The 22,993-nt window shown below is 37.5% G+C and overlaps 1 protein-coding gene across 3 annotated transcripts in view; it reads right to left on the reverse strand.

Annotated features, from left to right (window-relative positions):
* UBE2H (ubiquitin conjugating enzyme E2 H) overlaps positions 1-22,993 on the reverse strand; it is a 97,831-nt gene that overhangs the window by 14,918 nt on the left and 59,920 nt on the right. For 2 of the 3 annotated variants that reach the window (XM_046670507.1, XM_046670509.1), the window contains 2 exons: positions 10,039-10,078; positions 8,672-8,724 (listed from right to left, as the gene is read on the reverse strand). The exons of the other annotated variant lie outside the window; for it this stretch is intronic. In XM_046670507.1, the coding sequence (XP_046526463.1) occupies positions 8,672-8,724; positions 10,039-10,078 (93 nt within the window). The remainder of the gene's footprint in view (positions 1-8,671; positions 8,725-10,038; positions 10,079-22,993) is intronic. 3 annotated transcript variants of the gene reach the window in all.

Genomic DNA, 22,993 nt, shown 5'->3' on the forward strand with positions numbered 1-22,993 from the left:
GCCAACCCTCCTTTCTCAAATGCCACTTACCTCACTCCTTTTCCAACTCTATTCCTTGTCCCCCAGGTGTCCAAGGCCCTGGGTTCCTTCTTTTTAAAGCCAAGCAAATAATACACAGAAAACCTTGTTTGGAAAGACATCAGTCACTTGCACAGCACTGTGAATTCTGTCCTATTTGTATTTTAAGAATTAGCTTCATACACTCTTACTCTGGGAAGCCCATCAGCTTATAATTTTAAAGAAATAAGTCTGTATTGTTAACTCCCAAATCTTTCTGCTGGATCCTTTATGTCTCTGGTCTTATCAAACTTGACACACCTAAAATTATTTCCCTGAAAACCTACTCCTTTCTCCTAATACCTAGGATTGACTCCCAATACTCTGTCCCTAGGCTCCAAACCTCTGGAAGGACATGGTTAGGCTTTCTCCTGTATTCCATGCACTCAGTCAGTTCCCAGACTCCCTAACTGTCTTAATGAAATGCCTCTAGTCCCTCTTCTGGTTCCCCTGGCATGTAACCACATCGAGCCCCAAATATCACCCCAGCCCTGGATCAGGGCAACCATCTCGTGGATGGCCTTCTAGGCTCCAAACCCTTGCCTTTGTAATCAGCTTCTTCAAAACAATCACTCAGGTTATTTTTCATCAAGAGCAAGTTCCTCTTGTTTTGCTTCAAAACTCTTCATATTCCAGAAGCATGCTATCCAAACAAACTTCTATTTCACTGTCACCCTTCCCTCTGGAGAGGCTCCCCAATTTGAGAATCACTGAGCTAGCCATGACTCCCTAAGGTATTTATCTGTTCTGAAATTCAATAGGGAGCAGGACTGAAAGGAGAAGCAAGTAAAAGTCCTACACATCATTAGAGGTAAAAGATGGACAAACATCATGAGGAGTAAATCTAGTGGTCCAGAACTGATGATATGCTCTATGACTTCCACAGATTTCCTCTTTCCCTCGGCTTTTGGCTATTACAGTTGAAACTAATGGCTAAATAAGTTGGGATCCCCTGGGAATTTCAACCATGTTATTTATATCCTTGATTTATTAGAGAAAATCAGCAGCTGACCTTTTTCACAACCCCACTGATTTAACTTTTGCTCATATTACGAGGAATTGTGATTGATTTGTCACGAACTGCTAAGCAAGTCATGAATTTATAATATATGTTCAAAATAAAACCAACAAATTTTTTTGGGGGGTATCCACTATATGTATAAAAACATACAAACATGTGCAGCCAATTTTTTTTAATAACTGAAACTGGGCAAATAAAAAAAATTTCTAGATTTCCTTCAGTTATTTAATAACTTTGGGCTAATTAATAGATCTTTACTTTTCTACTTTTACCAGTTCCTAAGAAGTTGCAATATTAATAATAGATCTGAGTTCTTACTTTAACTTTCTTCTGCTTACACTCTGAACACTAAAAAAGAGTGGAATTCTACTCCCACAAAGGAGGAGGAGTCAGAAACCTACACACCATCAACTGGAGGGTCAGCACTGCATAGGATCAAGCAGCTGATGCGTATGAACAAGACATGGTAGGCAGCGGCCCTAGACGACGACAGACATCCCCGTGAGGAAAGTATTAATAAAGCCAATCAGAAGGGAAGCCCTCAGATAGGCAAGTGGACTTGAAAGAATAAACGGTTTTGAGATTAAGAAAATTCTCTAAAATTACTAATTTGTATCCAATTTCAATGATGAAAAACCTATTTCTATAGCTGTTTTCAGGGCACATGCATGGCAAGCTGAAGCAGACCACCACAAAGATTTCCTGTGGTGCCATGGCACGGAGCCAGCTGGCCACAAGGCTTGCTGCATTGTATTTACTTTACCAAATGCTAACATGCCACTAATGGATTAATATATCCAGCCACCAATCTGCTAGGTGATAAATTCAAGAACGTATCCAATTACTCAACTGAGAGGGTCTTCTGTATGGATAAAATAGACAAAAGGTCTGAATGCATGAGATTTACGTATGTTCTCATCCTTTAGGTCTCATGAAGACAGTCATGAAGGCAAAAAACAAAGCACCTCCCTCCCCACACCTCTCAAAAAAACCAGATAAACAGGGCAGGCCCCGTTGCCTAGTGGTTAGGTTCGCATGCTCTGCTTCAGCAGCCAGGGTTTGCCAGTTTGGATCCTGGGGGCAGACCTACGCACCACTCATCAAGCCATGCTGTAGTAGCATCCCACAGAGAAGAACTGGAACGACTTACAACTAGGCTATACAACTATGTGCTGTGGCTTTGAGGAGAAAAAACGAGGAAGATTAGCAACAGATGTTAGCTCAGGGCCAATCATCCTCACAAAAATACCCCGAAAGAACAATTAGTAGGAATTAATAAGAATTAGTAAACATTCAAAGAGTTTTTGCAACATACATGATATATTTAATCTCACTAGTGCTAGCATTACAGATTTTAAGTATTCCAAGCTAAAAACAGGTATTTCTGTTATATGTGGGAAAGGGCAATGTCAAAGATGTAGGGTACTAAAACCTGGAGGAAGAGCAGATACATTCTGCTAAGTGCCAGATCACTAGGTCACCAACCAGAGGTGTGTAGTTAGAGAACATGAAACATTTCAGGGGAGTCCACCGACTTAGAAAAGCCATCTCCCATCCACTGCCTAATTGTAGCTTCCACCTCCTAAACTGCAGAGATCTGCAGAAGAAAATGAATGCTACTACACAGATCAGAACGAAGAAAACAGGCTCTTGTTCATCAGAAACATCCTCCTTGCTGCTATGTCAACCTTGAAACACTTCCCACCTTACACAGATGTTCTTTAGAGGTCTTTCATCCTAGTTCAAACCTGGAATTTTGCTGCTTACCTTAAAAGACTGCATTCTAAAACATGGTAATAGGATTTGTTATTAACCTTCCAGAAATGAGGGCAGTTAATTTATAATTAGCTAGTTGGGTATTCTTATAGTCATACTAAAACTCATTATTAGAGTGTTTAATTACTAGACAATAATTTAGTTTGTCCTTACCATCAGAAAAGAACAAGATAACTTCACGCAATTACAAGATAAGTGGCCATGCATGGGGAAAGACTTTACCTATACACAGTGATCACAAGCAAATGAAGAGAAAACAAATCCACGTAAGCACTACTGAGCCCTGAAACTACAGCCCCAAGGAAAGCAGAACACAGCTGTGGCTGTCTTTCAGGGTCACAGCCTTGCTCATGTCTGATGATCCACAAAGCCTGGACCCCTCCATGGTTCTAATGTTGACCACCAGTGAATGTGAATGTGGTGTTTTTAACGAATTTCCACTAAGTTCTTTCACCCAAGAAGATCCCATTTTTCTGCATATAGCTATTTAAACTCGGGCCTCATACCAACACCACATACGAATATCTCCAAGCAGACAAATAAAGGAGGGAGATAACAGAGCTAAGTACTGTTGAAGCCATAAAATCCAAAACAGCCTATTTATTCTTTATCTACTACAGCTGACATTTCTCCCATAGTACTAGAAAGAAACTGCTCTACCTGGCCTCTGTCTAGGAGACTCATAATGACATCCAGCTGTTCCAAAGGCAAAATGATGTCTGTGATTCCAACATGGATGGATCAATACTGAGTTCTCAAGCCTGTTCAGACAGTAGTTGTAGCTAATCAATCATCCATGCAGACAGATACATATATCTCTTGTCTGTGTAACTACACTAAAATGTCGAGAAACATAGTTAGCAAACACTAAGGCAACACAAAGCATTATTTTAAGACACAATTGCCTTCAGCCAAAATTTCAATTGTTTGGAAAGATTTACAGACTATCTAACTGAAAAGAAGAATGGAATAAGTATTTCCAACTTGGGAAAGCTGAAATTTATTTAGCAGCTTAAATTCATTGGGCCACAGCATAGTACTATTAAACAAATTTATGGTTTAAAATTTTTCTAAATGTCCAGCAATAGAAACTTTGTTTCTCTTGTCTAATTCTAATCTTAAAATTCCCCTAAGCATTCCTCTTGTTGTAGTCAACTTCATTTGTCTGTTATTGACTCCCCAGATAACTCTAGGATAAGTAATTTCCCAAATGTTGATTTTTCTCACCAGCAAAATAAGAGGAGTATCCAGTCTATTGGCTAGCAACCCTAAGGGTGAGAATAAAACTGTAAACCTCCCAATTTATAAAACTGTCTTCCACCTTACTTGTCCACAACTTAATCTACAAAATAAGTAATTTGCCAAGTCAGTCAAAAAATGAGTAAAATGAAAGTTGGAGAGATAAAGACAGTTTGGAGGGGTCAAGTATGCATGGCACAGAAGGGTGGGAGGGCAATTAAAGCAGTACTACAGTGAAGGTACCTGAGCTTCAAGGCGTGTGGGCTGAAAAGACAACTATGGATAAAACATATCTTGGAGTAAAAAGGAAAACTGGAAAAGAGAAAGGAGCTTAAAAAGCTACCTATGGCGTAATGAACCTTCCTTCCGTCAGTCTTTAAAATTAAAGTTGGTTTTAAAACTGATATCCAGATCCCATTAGTTGCACTCTAAGTTTTCCAGAGCTTTTATCATTGCTGTCTGGAAGAGCAGGAAGGGATGTAAAAAAAGATGCTATCATGCAGGAAGCTAAAATGAATCAATTGTGTGATGGCATCTGTTACTTTCTTTTAATGTCACAAGAGTAACAATAGTAACTTCATACTCAATAGACAACTTCATACTGATGACAAGCATCTTCACAAAATTAACCATATTAGCCACTATAATTAGCTCTCTTGCAAGGTTAAATAATATAAAATTAAAAATTACTGGGTGATTAAACTACAGTTACACCAATTTTGAGCTTCTGAATGAACAAACTGCACATACACTTGGCAAAGAAAAACAGGATGAGAACAGAAGCAATGAGTCAAATGGGATACAAGAAATCAAGGGTTTTTTGGTGGGGGTGGTGGAATAGAGGACTAAATTTGCTACAAACATGAACATTGTTTATTATCAAGTTATAAGTATAAATCTGAAAGTTCAACCGGGAATTGCTACTATACTACATTGCATAGTACCCGCCCTGGGGCAAAGTTCATTGCAGGAAATTTCACAAGTAACCCCTTGCTCCTTACCATATTATATATATAGTAGAGGTGTTGAAACAAGTTTTGGTTGCCAGGCTAAGCTTTTTGCTTTTCAGTTAAATATGTGTGTTAACAAGTCAACTTTCTCCACTTAGTTGTTTCATATTAAATTAGGTGGTTTTTTTGGCCCTTGAACTAAGATTCTCTCAAGAATTACAGCAAGAAATGGACTGATTCAGAATTCACAATTATGAACTAACCTTCAATGCCTGAGGCTTTAGCAGTTTGTAATAAAAACTCAGTTTAGATCTCAAGATCAGATAACTCTAAAAGAAAATTTAACGTCATTTGAACAAACCCTTTCTACCAATTCTTTTACATAAATTTGGTTTACCTGCTCCTAAAGCTTTCTATGAAAGAATGTTGAATTTTCTTGAGGAATAGTTTGGGTTTGAGCAAAATGTCAAAACAATTCTCTCATGCAGAGTATACTTTTGACTATATTCTAAAAATATTTCTTCTTGGTTTCTTGAACTTACCTGTAATGTTAGTGTGTCCATGCTCTTGTATTATGGAACACTTAGGATAACTCATACACACGTAAATCAATATTCATTTGATTTTGACTCACTTTTGATTTTGAAGTCAAAGTTCACTTTGATCAATGTGGTTTAATTCTTGTTACTTACTAAATGCTTTGCAAGATAATGCAAGAACATATCCTAACATTTTACAGACATGATAAAACCTTAGTCATGTTGGCCTTCTGCTTTAAAGTCTGTTCTGAACCTCATACACCTGTTGGTGGGAATGTAAAACGGTACAACAACTTTGGAAAATTGTTCCTCAAATGGTTAAACAAAGAGTTACCATATCACTCAGCAATTCCACCCCTAGGTACATACCCAAGAGAAACGAAAACATACGCCCCCATAGAAACTTATGCACCAATATTTATAAAGGCATTATTCATAATAGCCAAAAGGTGGAAACAACCCAAATGTCTATCATCTGACAAATGGATTAAAATGTGATTATCTGTACAATGGAATATTATTTGCCCATGAAAAGGAATGAAGTACTGATACATGCTTCATGCATGAATCTTGAAAACATTATATGAAGTGGAAAAAGCTAGTCATAAAAGACTACATATTATATAATTCCATTTATAAGAAATGTCCAGAATAGGCAAATCCATAGAGATAAAAAGTAGATTAGCCGTTGCCTAGGGCTGGGGAAGTGGGATTAGGGGGATAAGGGGGTGACAGATAAAGGGTACAGATTTTCTTTTTGAGGTGATGAAAATGTTCTATGATGTAAATGGGGTAATGGTTGTACATAACTGTGAATATACTAAAAACTATCAAATTACACACTTTATATGGGTGAATTTTATGTATGTGAATTATAATTCAATAAAGCTGTTGTTATTAAGAAAAAAATCTGTTCTAAGATGTGAGGTACTTGAGAATCAGCAAACCTTTTCCACGAAGCTTTTCTGGTCAATAGCAAAAAAATTAGCTAAACTAAAAGTCCAATTTACTTTACTGTAATTGGAACCAGCTTGCCGTATTTTGTTATGTACATTTCTAAAATGTGAATGCAGTCCATCAGATATTCCAGGCAGACTGCCATGAGACATTTTTACCAAAAAACCATCTGAAAAAGAATCCACTTAATCAACCTCAGTATATGCTCCTTCTTACTGCCTCATCTTACAAGCTGTCATTTCCCTAACACTCTCATGTTAAACAGTACTGGGCATGATTAATTCACTCCTTCATTCAACAAATATTTGAACATTTATTGTACACCAAGCACTGTTTTGGGTACGTGTGTGTGTGTGTGTGTGTGTATATGTGTGTATACATATATGTATGTATACAAGTGTGTGTACACACACACACACATAAGCACACACACGACGAAGTCCCTGCTCTTGTGGAGCTTACAATCTAACAGGACAAGACAAACAATAAACAAATACTGGTTTTAAAGACAGATTTTTAAAACAGGGTGCTGTGCTATGGAGGGGTGTTGTTTTAGACAGAGTGGCTAGGAAAGGAGGCTTCTCTAAGGAAGTGATGTTTGAGGTGAGAAAACAAGGTGTCAGCCAAACAAAGACCAGGGAAGGTGACTCCAGGCAGAGGAAATGATTCTTGAACGGCAGAATTAGGAGGAAGAAAAGAAAATGGATTAATTGTGTGCTGCTGGTGACAAACCTTCCTCAGTGATTCTCATGCACCATCCTACTACAAGGATGTCTGGCAAGGCGACTGGCAGATTGTGGCTGGAATAAGATGTCTTAAGTACCTTAAGCTGTTAAAAGGTCTCACAACTCTTCAACAAGAGGAAGCCATCTCTGGTTAACCCCAGCCTAAAGTGATCTTTCCCCCCATCTTCTTGTACCTCTCAGCAAATGTTCACTGTCTGTACCACTCATTCTTTCAAACACAGTGGTGTGAGGCACTCTGCTAGGAGTGCTGAGACTTAAAAGACAAATTGGACACGCACCCCAAAGGCCCTTAAGCAGGAAATAATCTAGTAGTACAAAAAATGTAGGCATAAACAACAAACACAAGGTAGAAAGTAAAAGCAGGCCGAAAAAAAGAGCCATAAGATGTAAGAGTGGCCAGAGATTACTTTCAGCTGGAGTATCAAAGGGAGGCTTCACGGGGTGGGGACATGAGAGCAGGGAGAGTCTGTGACGCCTGAGGACTTAGACATGTCAGGGAATAAACAGATTGATTTGTTGTAACCTTAATTGACTTTAAATATATTTTAAAATATTTTTAGCTCCCCAACCAAGTTACAAGCTCAGGGTGAGACAGACTGATAATCCTATACCTCTCCATGATATTTAGCACAGTATTTTGCAGAGCTAGGCAATTCATTGTTGATTCACTGTAAGAGATGTCAATTTCAGGGGGCCAGCCCCGTGGCCCAGCAGGTAAGTTTGTGCTCTGCTTCAGCGGCCCAGGATTTCGCTGGTTCAGATCCTGGGCGCGGACATAGCAGCACTCATCTAAGCCATGCTGAGGCAGCATCCCACATGCCACAACTAGAAGGACCCACAACTAAAAACACACAACTATGTACCCGGGGGGCTTTGGGGAGAGAAAGGAAAAGTAAAATCTTTAAGAGATGTCAATTTCAGCACCAAAGGTAAGGCTGAATTATTCACTTCATAACGAAGCTTGGGGCTTTGAAACAGATGATCCCCCAAACCTCTTAACCTCTTAAAAGAAACATCATTTCATTTCATAAGGACATTCCTAAGAGTTTTTCCAAAACTAAAAGTTTTTACAGATAAACATACATACTATGTACTTCTGAATACACACATATATAAAATGTTTGCAAATATATTTGTATGTCTGCATATGTATATCACTATACCTTAATTTCAGAATCTCACAAGATTATTTTAAACTCCCATTGCTAAACTCGAGTCTGTACTTAAGAGAAAATATTTTTTTCACTGATCAAACTTTCCCATCCAGTCCTTCAAAATCCCTTCCCATTCCCAACAAAACATCTTAAACCAGAGAAGAAAAGCCAAATGACATTTTTTTAGGCAGTGTCTCAACATCTCTAAAAAATATTCCATGGCCAAACTCACCATAGAGAGCTGTCCAAGTTTGATTAATTACATCTAGACACACAGTTCCTGACCTGAAACAGATGGAAAGAATGGCATTTTTTTAAAAATCAGGAAGTTAGTTGCATGTATCTGGCAACTAATTTTATTTATCAAGAAAAATACTTTTAATAGATCATTAAAAAAAAAAAGAATCCCAGTTGGGGAAAGTATGATGAAGAGTTGAATATATACAAAGTTTTAAGTATCTCCTTACAGATTGTAAGGAAAAACAGTCAATCTACAATGGAGAAACCAGAATTAACACTGGTAACCAGTGGCAGACAGACCTGCGTGCCTCCAAACAGGATACCCCGAGGAAGACACAATCTCACTTTGTGGTTTTCTCGCCTTAAGTGCATACTCTCAATCTAACGATAAGGAAACATCAAACAAATCCAAATTGAGGGACAGTCTATAAAACAACTGGTCTATATTCTTGAAAAATGTCAATTTTATAGAAAGTTGAGGAACTGTTCCAGATTAAAGTAGTTTAAAGAAAGATGACAACTAAATGTAATGCATTATTTTGGACTGGATTCTTCACTGAATGACAAAAAGTGCTAAAAAGTACATTACCGGAATATGGCAGTAGATTAAAAAGTATTGGATTAATATTCAATTCTTGAATCTGACGACTATACTGTGGTTACATAAGAGAACATCCTTGTTAGGACGACTGATACACAGAAGTATCAAAGGACAACAGGGCATGATGTATGTATACAACCTACTCACATCAGGTTCAGAATACCTCATATGTATGCATGTGTGTATATGCATGTAATATCAAAATTTAGTGCCACGATAAGAAAAAACTGCACAACAAATAAGTATGCATTCTAAACAGCACTAGAAGTACAAAATAGGAGGCAATGGTATCACATTTTAAAATATCACTAATAAATAGAAGGAAAGAAGAGCTAATTAAGATTCACAACTTAAAGGAAACTACAGTCATTCACGTCTGCTTTACTCTCAAGAACTGAGAAATACTTTAAGGACTGAAAATAGTAAATCTGTATACTGAAAGCAGGTCTCTGAATTGTGTCCATACAAAGAGAATGGAGATGTGAAATATTACAAATGCTAGCTAGATATCAAGGGAAATGAAGGACTCATTCCTAACAACAGAGAAAACTATGCAGTCCAATAGTAGAATTTGAACTAAGTAGTTTAGAATATCATATTCCTGGGATTCTACAGTCTAAGTGACCATTCATACAGTTCTATCTGCTGGTAAAATCCAAAAAGATAATTGAGGCTTTTTTTTAATAATGGAGAGAGAGATGAACTCTAATCAAGAGCAGGTGCTGCCAAGATTTAAATGTTTTTAAATAGTTACTTACGCTTCATCAATGTTGGGATGGAAAATTTTATTCATGAATCCTGTAAAAAGAGATGTTAATTAGCAGCAAAAAGTATCCAGAGAACAATTAGTTTTAAAGTATTTCAGTATTGGAAATAGTTTCAGTACTGGAAAATGGTGATGATACCCATAACTCATTATTTTCAATCTTAGATCTTTGGTTACTGATAAGGCTACATTCTCCTGACAGTGTCAATTACTTAAAATACATCAGAATTCTATTAATCAAATGAGCTACCTTTGAGATCAATGCAGCTTATACAAAATAATCATTAAAAGAAATTGTTTTCTGAGCTATGACGGTACTTGCCAAGAAAATTTATAGTACTAAATGGTTTATAACTAGTGCCATGATAAAACTTAAGAAAGGCACTCTGACTGCCCTCCTAAAGTTTTATTGTTCAGTCTCTAAATCTGTAGGTTCTGCATTTGAACTTCTCCTTCTGAAGCTCAGTTACTGCTATGACTCTGCTACACTGTGTACGGAACATGAATGAAGCTGTTGAAATGCTAAAGCAGCACCGCTTCCAAACCACAAAGGATTTCATAACAACAGCAACCAAAATATTTCCCTTAAGTTTAGTCTACTCATTCCAGGAAACCCACTTTTGATTAAAATTGGGGCAACCAAAAAATGAGGCAAAGAGTCAAAAAAAAATCTTTAAGATGGCTATATCTGTCATGGATTCAAGTTTTCAAAATTCATTCCTAGAAAAACAAGTATAGACTTTAACAAATACACTGATATTGAAATTTCAAGGAGAAATTATTTTCTAACTTAAAACCAATGATTTAATCAGTTTGTATATTTGCAAATGACAATACTCTAAAGTGGAAATCCACTGTCAAAGCTGTCATTTTGTCATCCTTATCACCTCATTTCCATTTAAGACTTCCTTATTCTGTTCCATACTTTCAATAAATTCAAGTTCCTTCCTAAAGTGACCATCACCATGTCCCAATCCCACCCTCCCTCACCTCCCACCTCACATGTTCTCTTTCATTCATTCATTTAAAACATATTTGGTCACCATCTCCGTATCAGCCACTGTGTTTGTTTAGTGTACAAAAATAAGATGCTACTCTCAAGAAAGTCACTGAAGCAGTGGGACAAGAGACATGAAGAAATAACTGCACTGTGCACAAAGAGTTGATACAGTCACCGGGGGTACGTATGGGAAGAGGACGACATCAGGAAAGACGCAGAGAAGTGGCGTTGAAGGAGGATCCTCAAGGATGAGTTGCAACAAAGGTCATTTCCAGAAAGCTAAGAAACTTTTCTAGACTTATAAAACCGGGATAAGACGACAAAATCCTGGGGCCAGCCCGGTGGTGCAGCAGTTAAGTTTGTGCGCTCTGCTTCCGTGGCCCAGAGTCCACTGGTTCGGATCCCAGGTACCGACCTACGCACCACTTATCAAGCCATGCTGTGGCAGGCATCCCACATATAAAGTAGAAGAAGATGGGCATGGATGTTAGCTCAGGACTAATTTTCCTCAAAAAAAAAAAAAAAAAGAATACAAAATCCTAGGTATTCTAGTTCTCACTTGCTCTAGCCACTCCAACAAGTACTAATCATGCTTCTAATTTTTGTTTTTTTAATCCTTTGTGTTAAAATAGCTTAATGTTTTACTACTATCAAGAGAGCCCATGCAATGGTTAAATGCAAAAAGAAAAGCCTTGTGTCCCATTACCATATTAATTTTTCATTAAGGAAATTAAAGACATTTCAAAGTTTAGATTTAAGAGGTATGTGTTTATCAGGAGATTATACTAAGACAATGGAAACGTTCGTGTCTTAATTTTAAGAGAAAAAGGATAAAAATTCTACGTAACCCTAGAAAAACGCTAATACACGTGTCCAAGAAGACCTGTGAGGATATTTGATGCAGCATTGTTTATAAAAACCAAGAACCAAATTCAACCCTATCAACAAGGGACTAGAGAAACTATAGTACATCTATATATTGGGAGTCCCTACACAGCCAAGGTAATGAACTAAGTCAGTATGTATCAACTTGGACACAGCCAAAGCTGAGGAAAAGATAAGTTGCAGAATGATACATTTACAGCATGATACGATTTAGATAAACTAAAACAAAGCAACACCACATATCCTCTATGGTAACGAGCATACAAAACTGTATTGGACCAACATATACCTAACTTACAAGAGTATTATCACAGAGAGGTTGAAGGGCCAAGGTCATGACGGAAATGGGGAACAGAACAGGGAAGGTGATTAAAGATAAATTTATCTGTAAAACTATATTCTTTTTAAAAAGAGATAGTGCTCACTTCAGCAATACATATACTAAAAAGAGATAACGTGCTTGTGTATTATTTGCTCCATTCTTTTAAAGTGTGCACATAGATTAAAAAAAAAACTGGAAGTAAATATGTACACATGCTAACAGTGCTTAATTCCCAGTCGTGGGAATATTTTCTCCATTATACTTTTAAAATCACATCACCCCACCCCACCCACCACCCCTGTGCCAGAAGAAGTAGGATCACAGCAATGTAAAAAGGCTAGAAGGAAACAAACAAGTGTCAATGGTAGTCAACTTTGAGAGACTCCCCCATTATTTCTACCACTACTCTTCTGATTTCCCCAAATTTCTATAATGTATAGTCTTAATAGTTGAGAAAATCTTTCAAATAAAAAATTAACAGTAGCAATACTGTTTAAATAATGCAAATTCATTACAAAAAATCAGATTTCCAGGTTATAAGGCACTCAATTCTCAAGAATAGTTACATAGAGAAATATACTGCTGTCACAACTGCCAAGAAACGAGTGGGAAACATTAATGTTTAGCCACTATATGGTTTAAAAAGAAGCTACAATTAAGAACTAAAGTTCCCAATGTTGGCTACAGGTAAGAATCACCTGGAGAGCTCTTTAGGGAACATCAGTGCTAAGTTAGAAGGCGGCAAGTGTTGTGGAGAAAAATATAGCAAAGAATCACAACAGGAATGCTGGGGTGGGGGCTGCACTTTTAAATAGGATGGTCAGGGAGGGCCTGAGAAAGTGACCCAATTCGAAACAGGTGAGAGAGGAGTCATTCAGTATCTAGGGGAAGAGTGTCTGCACAGCAAGAACAGCCAAGTGCAAAGTGCATCAGGAGTTTGCTCGATGTGTCTGAAGACCAGCAAAGAGACTAGTGAAACTGACGTGCAGTGAATAAGGAGCAGAAGACTAGCAGTGAGGTCAGAGAGGTGATGAGCATTTGCAGGCCCTATTAAGGATGCTGGCTTTCATACTGAGTGAAGTGGGAAGCCGCTTAGACTAGAGCTAGAACCGAGATATATACAAATCCTTCTTTAAGTTTTTTTGTTTTTAACAAAAGGCTTATTTCCCCAAAAAGACTAATTAGAGGAATAGCTCAGTCAGGTCACAGCACCTCAGTGCTGGGGGAAGAACAACGGGGAATGGCATATCTCAAGTAAAATGGAATGAGCTGTCTTCCTACAGTAAGAATGAAGCTTCAATAATTTGATGTCACAGGGAAACACAGACATGTAAATCAAGAAAACAGCTATGGTGAAAAAAGCTTTAAATGTTTATCAAAATTGTCTCTGAAAGATTATGGTGCCTCCCTCCTTGTACAAGGCCACGAGATTCCATTTGGAATCAATATCCTTTCCACACTGTTTTCAAAATCTAGATTTTGGCTTGGTTGAGTCCAAGAGCACAAAATAGAGAGGGCCAAAAAGGACTTAGTAGACATATTCTTTAGTAATAAATGGGTTGCAGCCCAGTCCCCAGGGCCTCTGTTAAGGATAACACACTACTGAGCTCTGAGATAGAAGGCAGAATTAGACTGGAAAGAGAAAAGTACTAACAGGGACTTGGGTTCTAGTCCCAACTCTGCTGTTAACTGCAGGCCTTGGGCAGGTCACTTTAATTCACAAGGAGACACAAAATGCCCTGACTATTCTACAGTAGGCAGAAACAGAGTTTATAACCCTGCCTCTGAGGAACAAACACAGTCAGACCAATCCTACCAAAAAAACAATTTCCAGACTACAATGATCTCTTCCCACACCAGGCTTTTTCAATTGTTAGAAAAATATCCAAAGCAAATAAATGGAAAGGAGCATATATACCTCCTTTACATTTGTTCTTGGACAAGCTGCGGACAGCACTTCTGGCAAAGCCATTCACATTCTGAATACTGATGGCAACAATGCAACTTCTGGGCAAGGAGGGGAGGAGACTGAGAAAGAACAGGCTAGGAATTCAGAGAAGGAACATTCTCAGGACTGAGCGTGTTTGCCCTGGCATGTTTTCCTTCCTTTTGGCAATGCTATCACCACACTAATGAATATGTCTGCAACAAGAGAATTTTCCCAACACTTGTTTCCATTTGACCAGGAACTATTTTGAAGATATTTTAGGAGAACATATTTTGAAAACTGCTTTTATGGAAACATGATAAGTAGAAGCAGCAAGTCATTTTTAATCTACGTGATTTAAGATTTTGTTCACTACCAGACATTTTCTAATATCTACTTCAGTGATTTGACCGGATAAAATTCAGAACTCCTTTGTTTAAATTTTTTGAACAATTATTCTCCAGCATGGCTCAGGCAATTGTAAAAAAAAAAAAAATGGGGACAACAGGAACAAATGTTTAGCTAAAAAGCTCACTGCCTGCCCTCTATCTTTTAGCAAAAGGGAATCAGGTGATAGATAATTGTGGAGGAGGAATCCAAACTGTGCTTGGCTGAAACAAAACTATGTATCTTAAAAACTAAAAGCATAAATGATTAAAATGGAAAAATATGCCATGCTTTTTCGTTTGTTCCACTCCAATACTCAACTGCTTCTAGAAAAACAAATCTCTTGACCCATAGGCTAATAGGCAGAGAAAGTAAATAATATCATGCCGAGTCATGCTGAAAACTAGTTTTTATTTTAGCCTGTTTGTGTGTCCAATCCCAGGAGGGATCTGTACAGAGTTGTACATACTTTCAAGTAACTTCTGATATTGGGGTCAATATGTAAATAAAAGAGGCAAAAATTCATAGTATTTTTCACCTTTGTTTCCTTTATTTGTGAGGATCTTTTTAATGATCAAATTTGTGGATAGAATGAAATATCTACAGCCAGTCATCTATCCAGAAATTCCATTCAGAATAATCTTGAAGAAATGAGAGGTCAAACAAGTGACTCATGAAACGAGGTAAATCCACCCTAAAGTAAACAGGTGAGAAGTGCCAAAGACAAAAATGGTAGCTCTATCCCAGGGATAAAATGAGCCTGGATTACAGATGGTTGAGGCAGCTGTGGCTGATGCAATTTAATTATAAGCTTATGAATTCCTATGAGAAAACAGGAAATGAATACATTAAATAGAATATTCTGATATTCTATTTTAGGACAAATGCTTACAAAAAGTAGACCATTCAGAATCAAACTGATTCATTCTATTTTTTAAAGTGAATATAATTGTTTAAAATATATTTATTAAAGATTGAATCTTATCTCCCACAGCAGTATCTCAGACTATAAATATTTTAAGGGCAGTAACTTGGATCTCCATTCCTAGCATGAAGGAGGTGACCAGAGTTGGGGTGTTCCAGCTAAAAAAGGGGTGGGGATGCTGCCAGCTTCACTAGTGACAGCCATACTTCCAGCTTTGTGCATTAGTGCACACTTGGATAGATTTTCGTCTTACCTCACACAGCCAGGCCCAGCCCGTGGCAGCCTGCACCCGGGCAGAAGTCTCTTCATAGAGCTGAGCCTTTCCTACTCAGGAGAGATGGACCTGACTGGTCTCTTCTTGGGTGAGGAACCAAGCAAGGAGCTCACTCTCAATGCCCTGTGCCATGGGAACTTCTGAACTGATCCTGTGTGTGTTTAGGAGATCTAAACTCAACAAGGGGTCCTCTTTTCTGTTTCTTCCTTTCTCTCTGAATATATGGAATCTGAGGAATGGGCTGGATGGATAAGAAAAGTTCATTTATAACTAAGAAAAGGTGAAGTATTATCCTTCAACAGCATAACCCTTCCATCAACCTAGAGGATTAACCAAAACCTGCAGCCTTAAATCTACTCTCCTGTAGTTTCATTTTTGGAATCTCTTTGCTGTTTCCATAGTTTATCTTTCACTCTCCTGGTCACTCATATAACCACACTACCTGAATCACGCAGTATTTATATTCACAGTCAGAGGCAGTAAAGTATAGAACACACTGGACTTGAAACTGCAAGACCCAATCTGAAGTCTGCCACTCCTATTAAACAAAGTCATGGTTAAAAGATCAGGCTCCCGTCAGCCTTGGGCAAGCTAGAGTTACTGAAATCTCTTTTGCTTTTCTGTTTCCCTATTCATAAATCTAGGTTAAATAATAGTATTTACATATCATAAGACTGTCCTGAAGATTAAATGAATTAATATCTAGAACAGCATTTGACTAGTAACTGGCACACAGTAAGCACTCAACAATATTATTAGCTACCCCATCACACCAGAAATGGAAAATACAGTCACTCTAATATTTATTATTAAAAAGACCATTCTGATTGCATTTGGTATAGGGGAAAAAACTCTAGACTGGAAGCCAGAAGGCAGACTCTGCAACTAGTTAGTAGTGATATATTTCTGTCTTCCTGAGTCTCATTTTTACCATCCTTAAAATGAGGCAACTAGATGATATAATCTCTCAAGTTCCTTAGCAATATGGTTTTCACCATTCCAGGAACATGAACAAATCTTCAACTGTGTGAACAAGCTTTTCAAAGGGAACTAAGACATTACTCTTATTTGTTTTTAAAAGAATCTCAGTTTAACTAAAGAAATAGGAAGCCAAGAATACATGTTTTCATTATGATACCAATCCTAAAGGGGAAAAAAGGAATGGATCCAATGCCAAAAAGATGTCAGAATTAATAACCAGCTCAAAAGCTGGAGGTCATCTACTATAATCAAAGTAGGAACTAAGCTAAACAGCAAGTTAGATGGAATTTTTATATAGTAAATGGAAAGATTTTATAACAATGAATCGCCAAAGGCAGAATTAAAAGTGACAAAAGCCAGCTTCAAGAAGGAAATAGACAAATGTGATGGAAGCAAGCATGTACAAAGGCAAGGCTACCCTTAGAGGTGGTCTGGGGAGGGGAAGGGAAAGCTAACTACAACTGTTTTCACTATGGCTAATACCAAGATGAAGGTGAATGAATTTAGATATCATAGACTACTAACATCAGGTTTTTCATTAATAAGGCCAATTTGACCACAGGCTGCTTCTATCATTGAGAACTTCAGCACCTGGTGCCCAAGTCTCTCCCCCCACAGCTCCTGTCATTTTTAGTGACATTATCACCCATACAGACCACACTCCCGACACCCAAGCCTCTCGATTCCTTAAGCTTCAACTCAACATCACCTATAATTTTCCTCTCTCCTTTCTCTAGTAACTTGCTCCCCCATTCTCCAAGGACTTGTCCATTTTACCATTACTCTGCAAATCTCCCATTCCCCTTGCTCCTCCATTTCTCACTTTGACTTAACAGCTCTGCCCATTTTCTTTGAAAAATGGGGGCCAAGTGTCTGGATACCTCATGTTTCCCAAAAAAATCCTCCTTCCACACAAGTTCATTTCTCCTGCCTTAACAGCTCACTCAAATATTCACCCTTCTCAAACACAAGTTCTTTATTTGTGTTCTGATCTTGTCCCTTCAAATGTCTCGACAGAATTGCTCCTTCCATCCTTCTTCTGACCTCTGTTCTGGACAACTCCCCACAACAAGCACATAAACATTCTTCAGAATCTCCCATTTAAGAAATAAAACCCAGAACCTTCCTTTTATCTTCCTTCAGGTACCACCACCAATTGTATGTTTTCCTTAATGTAGCCAAATTTCTTCAAAGCAACATATATCTACATTGAGTTTTTAACCTTGGCATCCTGATCTAAACCACCAGTACCTCTATTCTTTCTCCACAACAGTTGAGTGATCATTAAAACATGCTTAAAACCTTTCAATGACTTTTCCATTACATTAAAAATAAAACACAACCCTTTAACCTGGCCTACAAGCCTTATGGCACCTCGACCTGCCTACCACTTGGATCCTCTCTCATATCTGACTCTTCACCCAGCCTCCTAGCCTTCTCTTCCTTGAGTACGCTAAGCTCTTATCTGCCTTGGGGTCTCTGCCCTTAGAATTTCTCCTGCCTGGAATGCTCTCATCTCTGATCTTGGAAGATCTGGGTTGGCTCTTTTTTCCCTTTTCATTTATACCTCAGCTTAAATTTACTTTGTCAGAAAGGCCCGTCCTGAACACCTAATCTAAGGTAGCTGTTGTATCAATCCTATCACATCAATTCTCTGCATAAAGCTATCAGACATTTAAAATTTTGCTTTATCTTCTCCCCACAAAGAATATAAGGGTCAAGAGAGCAATTTGTTCACTTCTGTATCCCTAGCACCTAGAATAATGCCCAGCACACAGCTGGTATCCAATAAATTTGTGGAGCTGATTAGTAAGATGTAACCATTTTCTGAGAAAGAAGGTTCTGCCTCAGCTGCCAGACATAATCTTTCAAAAAATCCATCCTGAAAAATTTCATTTTCAGAACAGTAAAAAGAGAGCTTTTAACAATTGCTTATGTTCTCATAGCATTATCTAAAAAGATTTTTCCAAAACTTTCCTACTATAACCTTGTTTCTCTCTATTGGAATTCAAAAGATACAGATCACCACACAGTAGCAATTATATAACTGTTTGAGATGGGAACTAAATTCAAACTCAAGGTCATGACAGTAGAGAAATATATAGGTGCTCTTAATGGAATTTTGCTTCCTCAGTCTAAGACTTCATCCTATTTGTGGAAATACAGTGGTCCAAGTAGCCCTTTGTTAAACAACTAACCCCAAATCTCTCATAAGTGACACACTCCTCTCTACTCCAAATCCTGGTCCACCTCTGACTAAACACTACCCTCTTAAGTCACACCGGTTCCTGAGGGAGTAATTGTATAATGTTTCCATCTAGGAGGACACAGAGTAAAACGGTAACTATTCTAAGCTCTATAGTTAGTTTAGTCGTATCCTATTACAGAACTCCATTCCAAAAACATTGTGAGGCAATTTTTGGTTATGTGAAATAAAAAATTTATAATGTCAGAAGAGTTTGCTATTTTGACAATGAAAAAGGTTAAATCATTTCCATTAATCGCTGGTACAAGTAAAAAGAATATGCTGCATTGATCATCAGAGTATCTTTCAAATAAGAATCTGCAGCAGACTGGAAGATTCAGAAGGGATTCTGACAGGTTATCTAGTTTAGTTTCCCTCAGAACAGGATGACCCAAACCGTCCTCTTTAGATGATAGTCTGATCTAATTGTAAACACTATTGGTATACCTCAAGAGAGTATTCTAACTATTGTTACTGTTCATGACTTTTTCATTTTGTCTTCATTTATTCAATGGGACTTGGCTAGCTCTTGCTATATCCTACTGACATCAAATTCCACTGCAGAATGTTCTTGGCTTTCTTCTTGGCCATTCTATGAACATTCAGCAAACCATTAAGCAATCCCTCCAGAATCCTGTTCTCAACCAACCATTCCTCTCAAATGCTCAGCTTTGGCACCATCAAATTGCAATCCAGATACAGGGTGCATACAGCTTGCTCCTGGGAGAGGGTCCTCCTCACTGTTAATATGTTGATATATATAGGCAGTATCTCAAAAGTTAGTTTCTAGACTTGTTGGCTGGATCATAGAACATAGTTTCCCATTTTTAAAAAAAAGTATACATGGTAACATAGTTCCCAGTCTGGTCTTAAGGTTACCTACAGAAGATTCTAAAATACTCTCTAGTTCTATCTGAAATTAGTAGAATGCAGTTCTGTTAATATACTAGCCAGTAATCATTTAAAAAATAAGAGAAAATGACAACTTAATTTTCTCTCGAATGCGAGTGTTTAAGTAAAGTAGGTATGATCTAATGAAGACTACCGCAGATCCTGAAGGGGACTTCAGAGTACTTTCAAAAACTTTAGAGGCTGAAAGCCTTAAATCTAATACTTCATGTCTGTATTTTACTAGAAGATGTCTTCCCCTTAGCTTAGGTTTATCAAGAGTATTACTGTTGTTATTATTATTAGCTATAAGCAGGAGCTTTTTTTGGTTTATATGAAAAGAAAAATGGAGCAAGGGGAACACAAGTGGAAGCTAAAAAGAGAAGTAGGGAAGAAATGCTTGAGGTACAGCCCAAGAGAAAGGAAAAGAAGGGAAGCAAGAAAAGGAGTGAACAGTTAGGTATAAAGGTGTAAAGATAGTACCCAAGATAGAGTAAACTAAACCGTAAGCAGAAAGACCAAGGAAAGAACAATATACATACACTTACACACATGTAACTAAAACTGAAAGGAAAAAAGAAAGGAGGCTGGTGGGGAATATGAGGGCCAGTAGGCCCTTAGCAAGCTACCAGGTAGAAATTCTAGCCAAGGATAGCTTGTTGGCCCCTTCTAGAACAAAAGACTGGAAAAGTGTAGACTCAAAGATATAGATGGGACATTCAAAAGACATGCATTTGCCATACATTTAAAAATATTTACTTTTATAATAAAAGGAAACTTACTGTAGAATATTTGAAAATTAAAGAAAAATGCTTTCAACCCCCTTAACAGCCATGGATAACCATATTCAATATTTTGGCATTCATTCTTGGAATTTTCATGGAAAAAATTAGTGTTACACTATATAAAGTTACACATTTTCCTGTGTTTTTTTAAAAAGATGGTTTTAAAACATGAGTAATAGCTGTAAAACATTTTGTCCATTAAAATGTACTGTAATTTAACTACTTTATTATCTGCTGGGTCATTTAGGTTGCTTCCAACTTTTAAGTTTTAGAAATAACTGCAATTTACATACTTCTGTACATTAATCTTAGTGTACATCTCTGAATTTTTCCTTAAGATAACTTTTTAAGTAAAATCACTCAAAGAGTATGAAATCTTTATTGATCAACATATACTGGTAGGTTGGCTATATCCTACATAATACCTTTGCCAGCAATGTTTAACCTGCCAATTTGATAAATCATATGTTCTCTCATTTCCTAATCTGTATTCTTTGGATTAGACATAAAACCATTCTGTATCCTATGCTTATTGGTTAGTTTTTATTTTTATAAAAAATTGCTCTCTTGGGGCTAGCCCGGTGTCGCAGCGGTTAAGTTCGCATGTTTCACTTCGGCAGCCCAGGGTTCACTGGTTCGGATCTCAGGTGCACACATGGCACCGCTTGGCAAGCCATACTGTGGTAGGCGTCCCACTTATAAAAGAGAGGAAGATAGGCACGGATGTTAGCTCAGGGCCAGCGTTCCTCAACAAAAAGAGGAGGATTGGCAGCAGCTGTTAGCTCAGGGCTAAACTGTCTCAAAAAAAAAAAAAAAAAACTGCTCTCAATTACTCTCTTTATACATGATATCATTCATCTTTATTTCACCCCCACAGCAACTGCAAGTCTGTGTTTTCTCTGACTGGTAAAAGCTTTCTCTTAATAGATGAGCACATGTGTAACGGCTGAAAACTGTGAATTTGGAAAAGTATGGAATATGACAGTCTCTGTAGCAACTTCTTTGCATAGAACAAAATCTCCACAGACTGGGGATTACTTGGGGTTTTGAAGGAGTATTTCTAAAGTCCTTATGTGCAGCTTCACATCTCTGAAGCTTTGTAAAGACTATATTCTCAACACATGAAACACAATCTCCCCTGTAAAAATGTATCTCCTTCATACACTTTCTCCTCCTTGACTGAGGCGCTGACTCACCCCTCTCCTAAAAAGCAATGAAATGCTGTCACTAAAGTATATGCAGCATTTTATTTATGTTGACCTTCTCTTCTAACTAGTGAGAGCCTTATACAGCCCTCCTAATTATGCAGTGGAATGCCATATAACCTGAGTACTTAATGCATTGGTCAATATCAAACATGCAGAGTTCATTTAATCCCAATCTCATTTTCTAGAAGAGGAAACAACGGTTCAGATGAGTATCATTCGCATGGTCAAGGAGAACCAAAGCCAGAACCACTCTTTCCTGATAACCAGTCCACTGACCTATCACTCTCTCCTAACTCTACACAGTTGGTGACACTCAGCAGCACTGCTAAGCATTCTAGGAAAGTTTCGGAATGAAAAAGATAAAAGTAAGTCTGAACTTTCAAATAAATCAGAACTTAAAGATTCAGTATGATTTATTTCAAAGCAGTATCTCTGGAAAACTAAGCAAATATTACAGTGATGTTACAATTGATTAAAAGAGTTTTATAATTCTTCTTTGAAAGTGCCCATAGGGCTAGATTACAAGAGAACCATAGTGCCTAAACTTAAGTCAATTTCACAATCATATATCATTTTACCCTCCAATTGATGTTACTCAGTTTTTCTATTCATCTTATTCCTTGGGATTAAACGACCTGTAGCCGTTTCAAAAATTTATCTTCAGCTTCAAGGCATCAAGATTTGCCATCACTTATGATAGTCAAAGAGAATGCAAAATTCCAAAAGATGAGCATAAGATATTTGAAACAATGATGGCATTGTAAGAGGAAGTTCATAACCTCCCAAGGTGTCTGTTTATATTCCTTCTCTTTCCAAAGAGGATTCGAGGTAAGCCTTATTATTATTTTGAAAAAAACATTTATTTAAAGATGCAAACTGTTTTTAAAAGGATGTTTTTAGTTACACTTCATGCAATCATGTAACTACTGAAAACTCTCTAAAACTATATTTGGAGGATATCCCAAAGATGAGCACGTCAAATTATATTGAATATATACTTAAATATACATAGGAAAATGTTTTAAAGTACATACACTAGAATGTAAATAATGATATCCATTGAGGGATAAGGCTATGAGACATTTTAATTTTTCTTTATTTTTGCTCACCTGGACATTCT

This window comes from Equus quagga, chromosome 8 (genome assembly GCF_021613505.1).
Source record: "Equus quagga isolate Etosha38 chromosome 8, UCLA_HA_Equagga_1.0, whole genome shotgun sequence".
Lineage (NCBI taxonomy): Eukaryota > Metazoa > Chordata > Mammalia > Perissodactyla > Equidae > Equus > Equus quagga.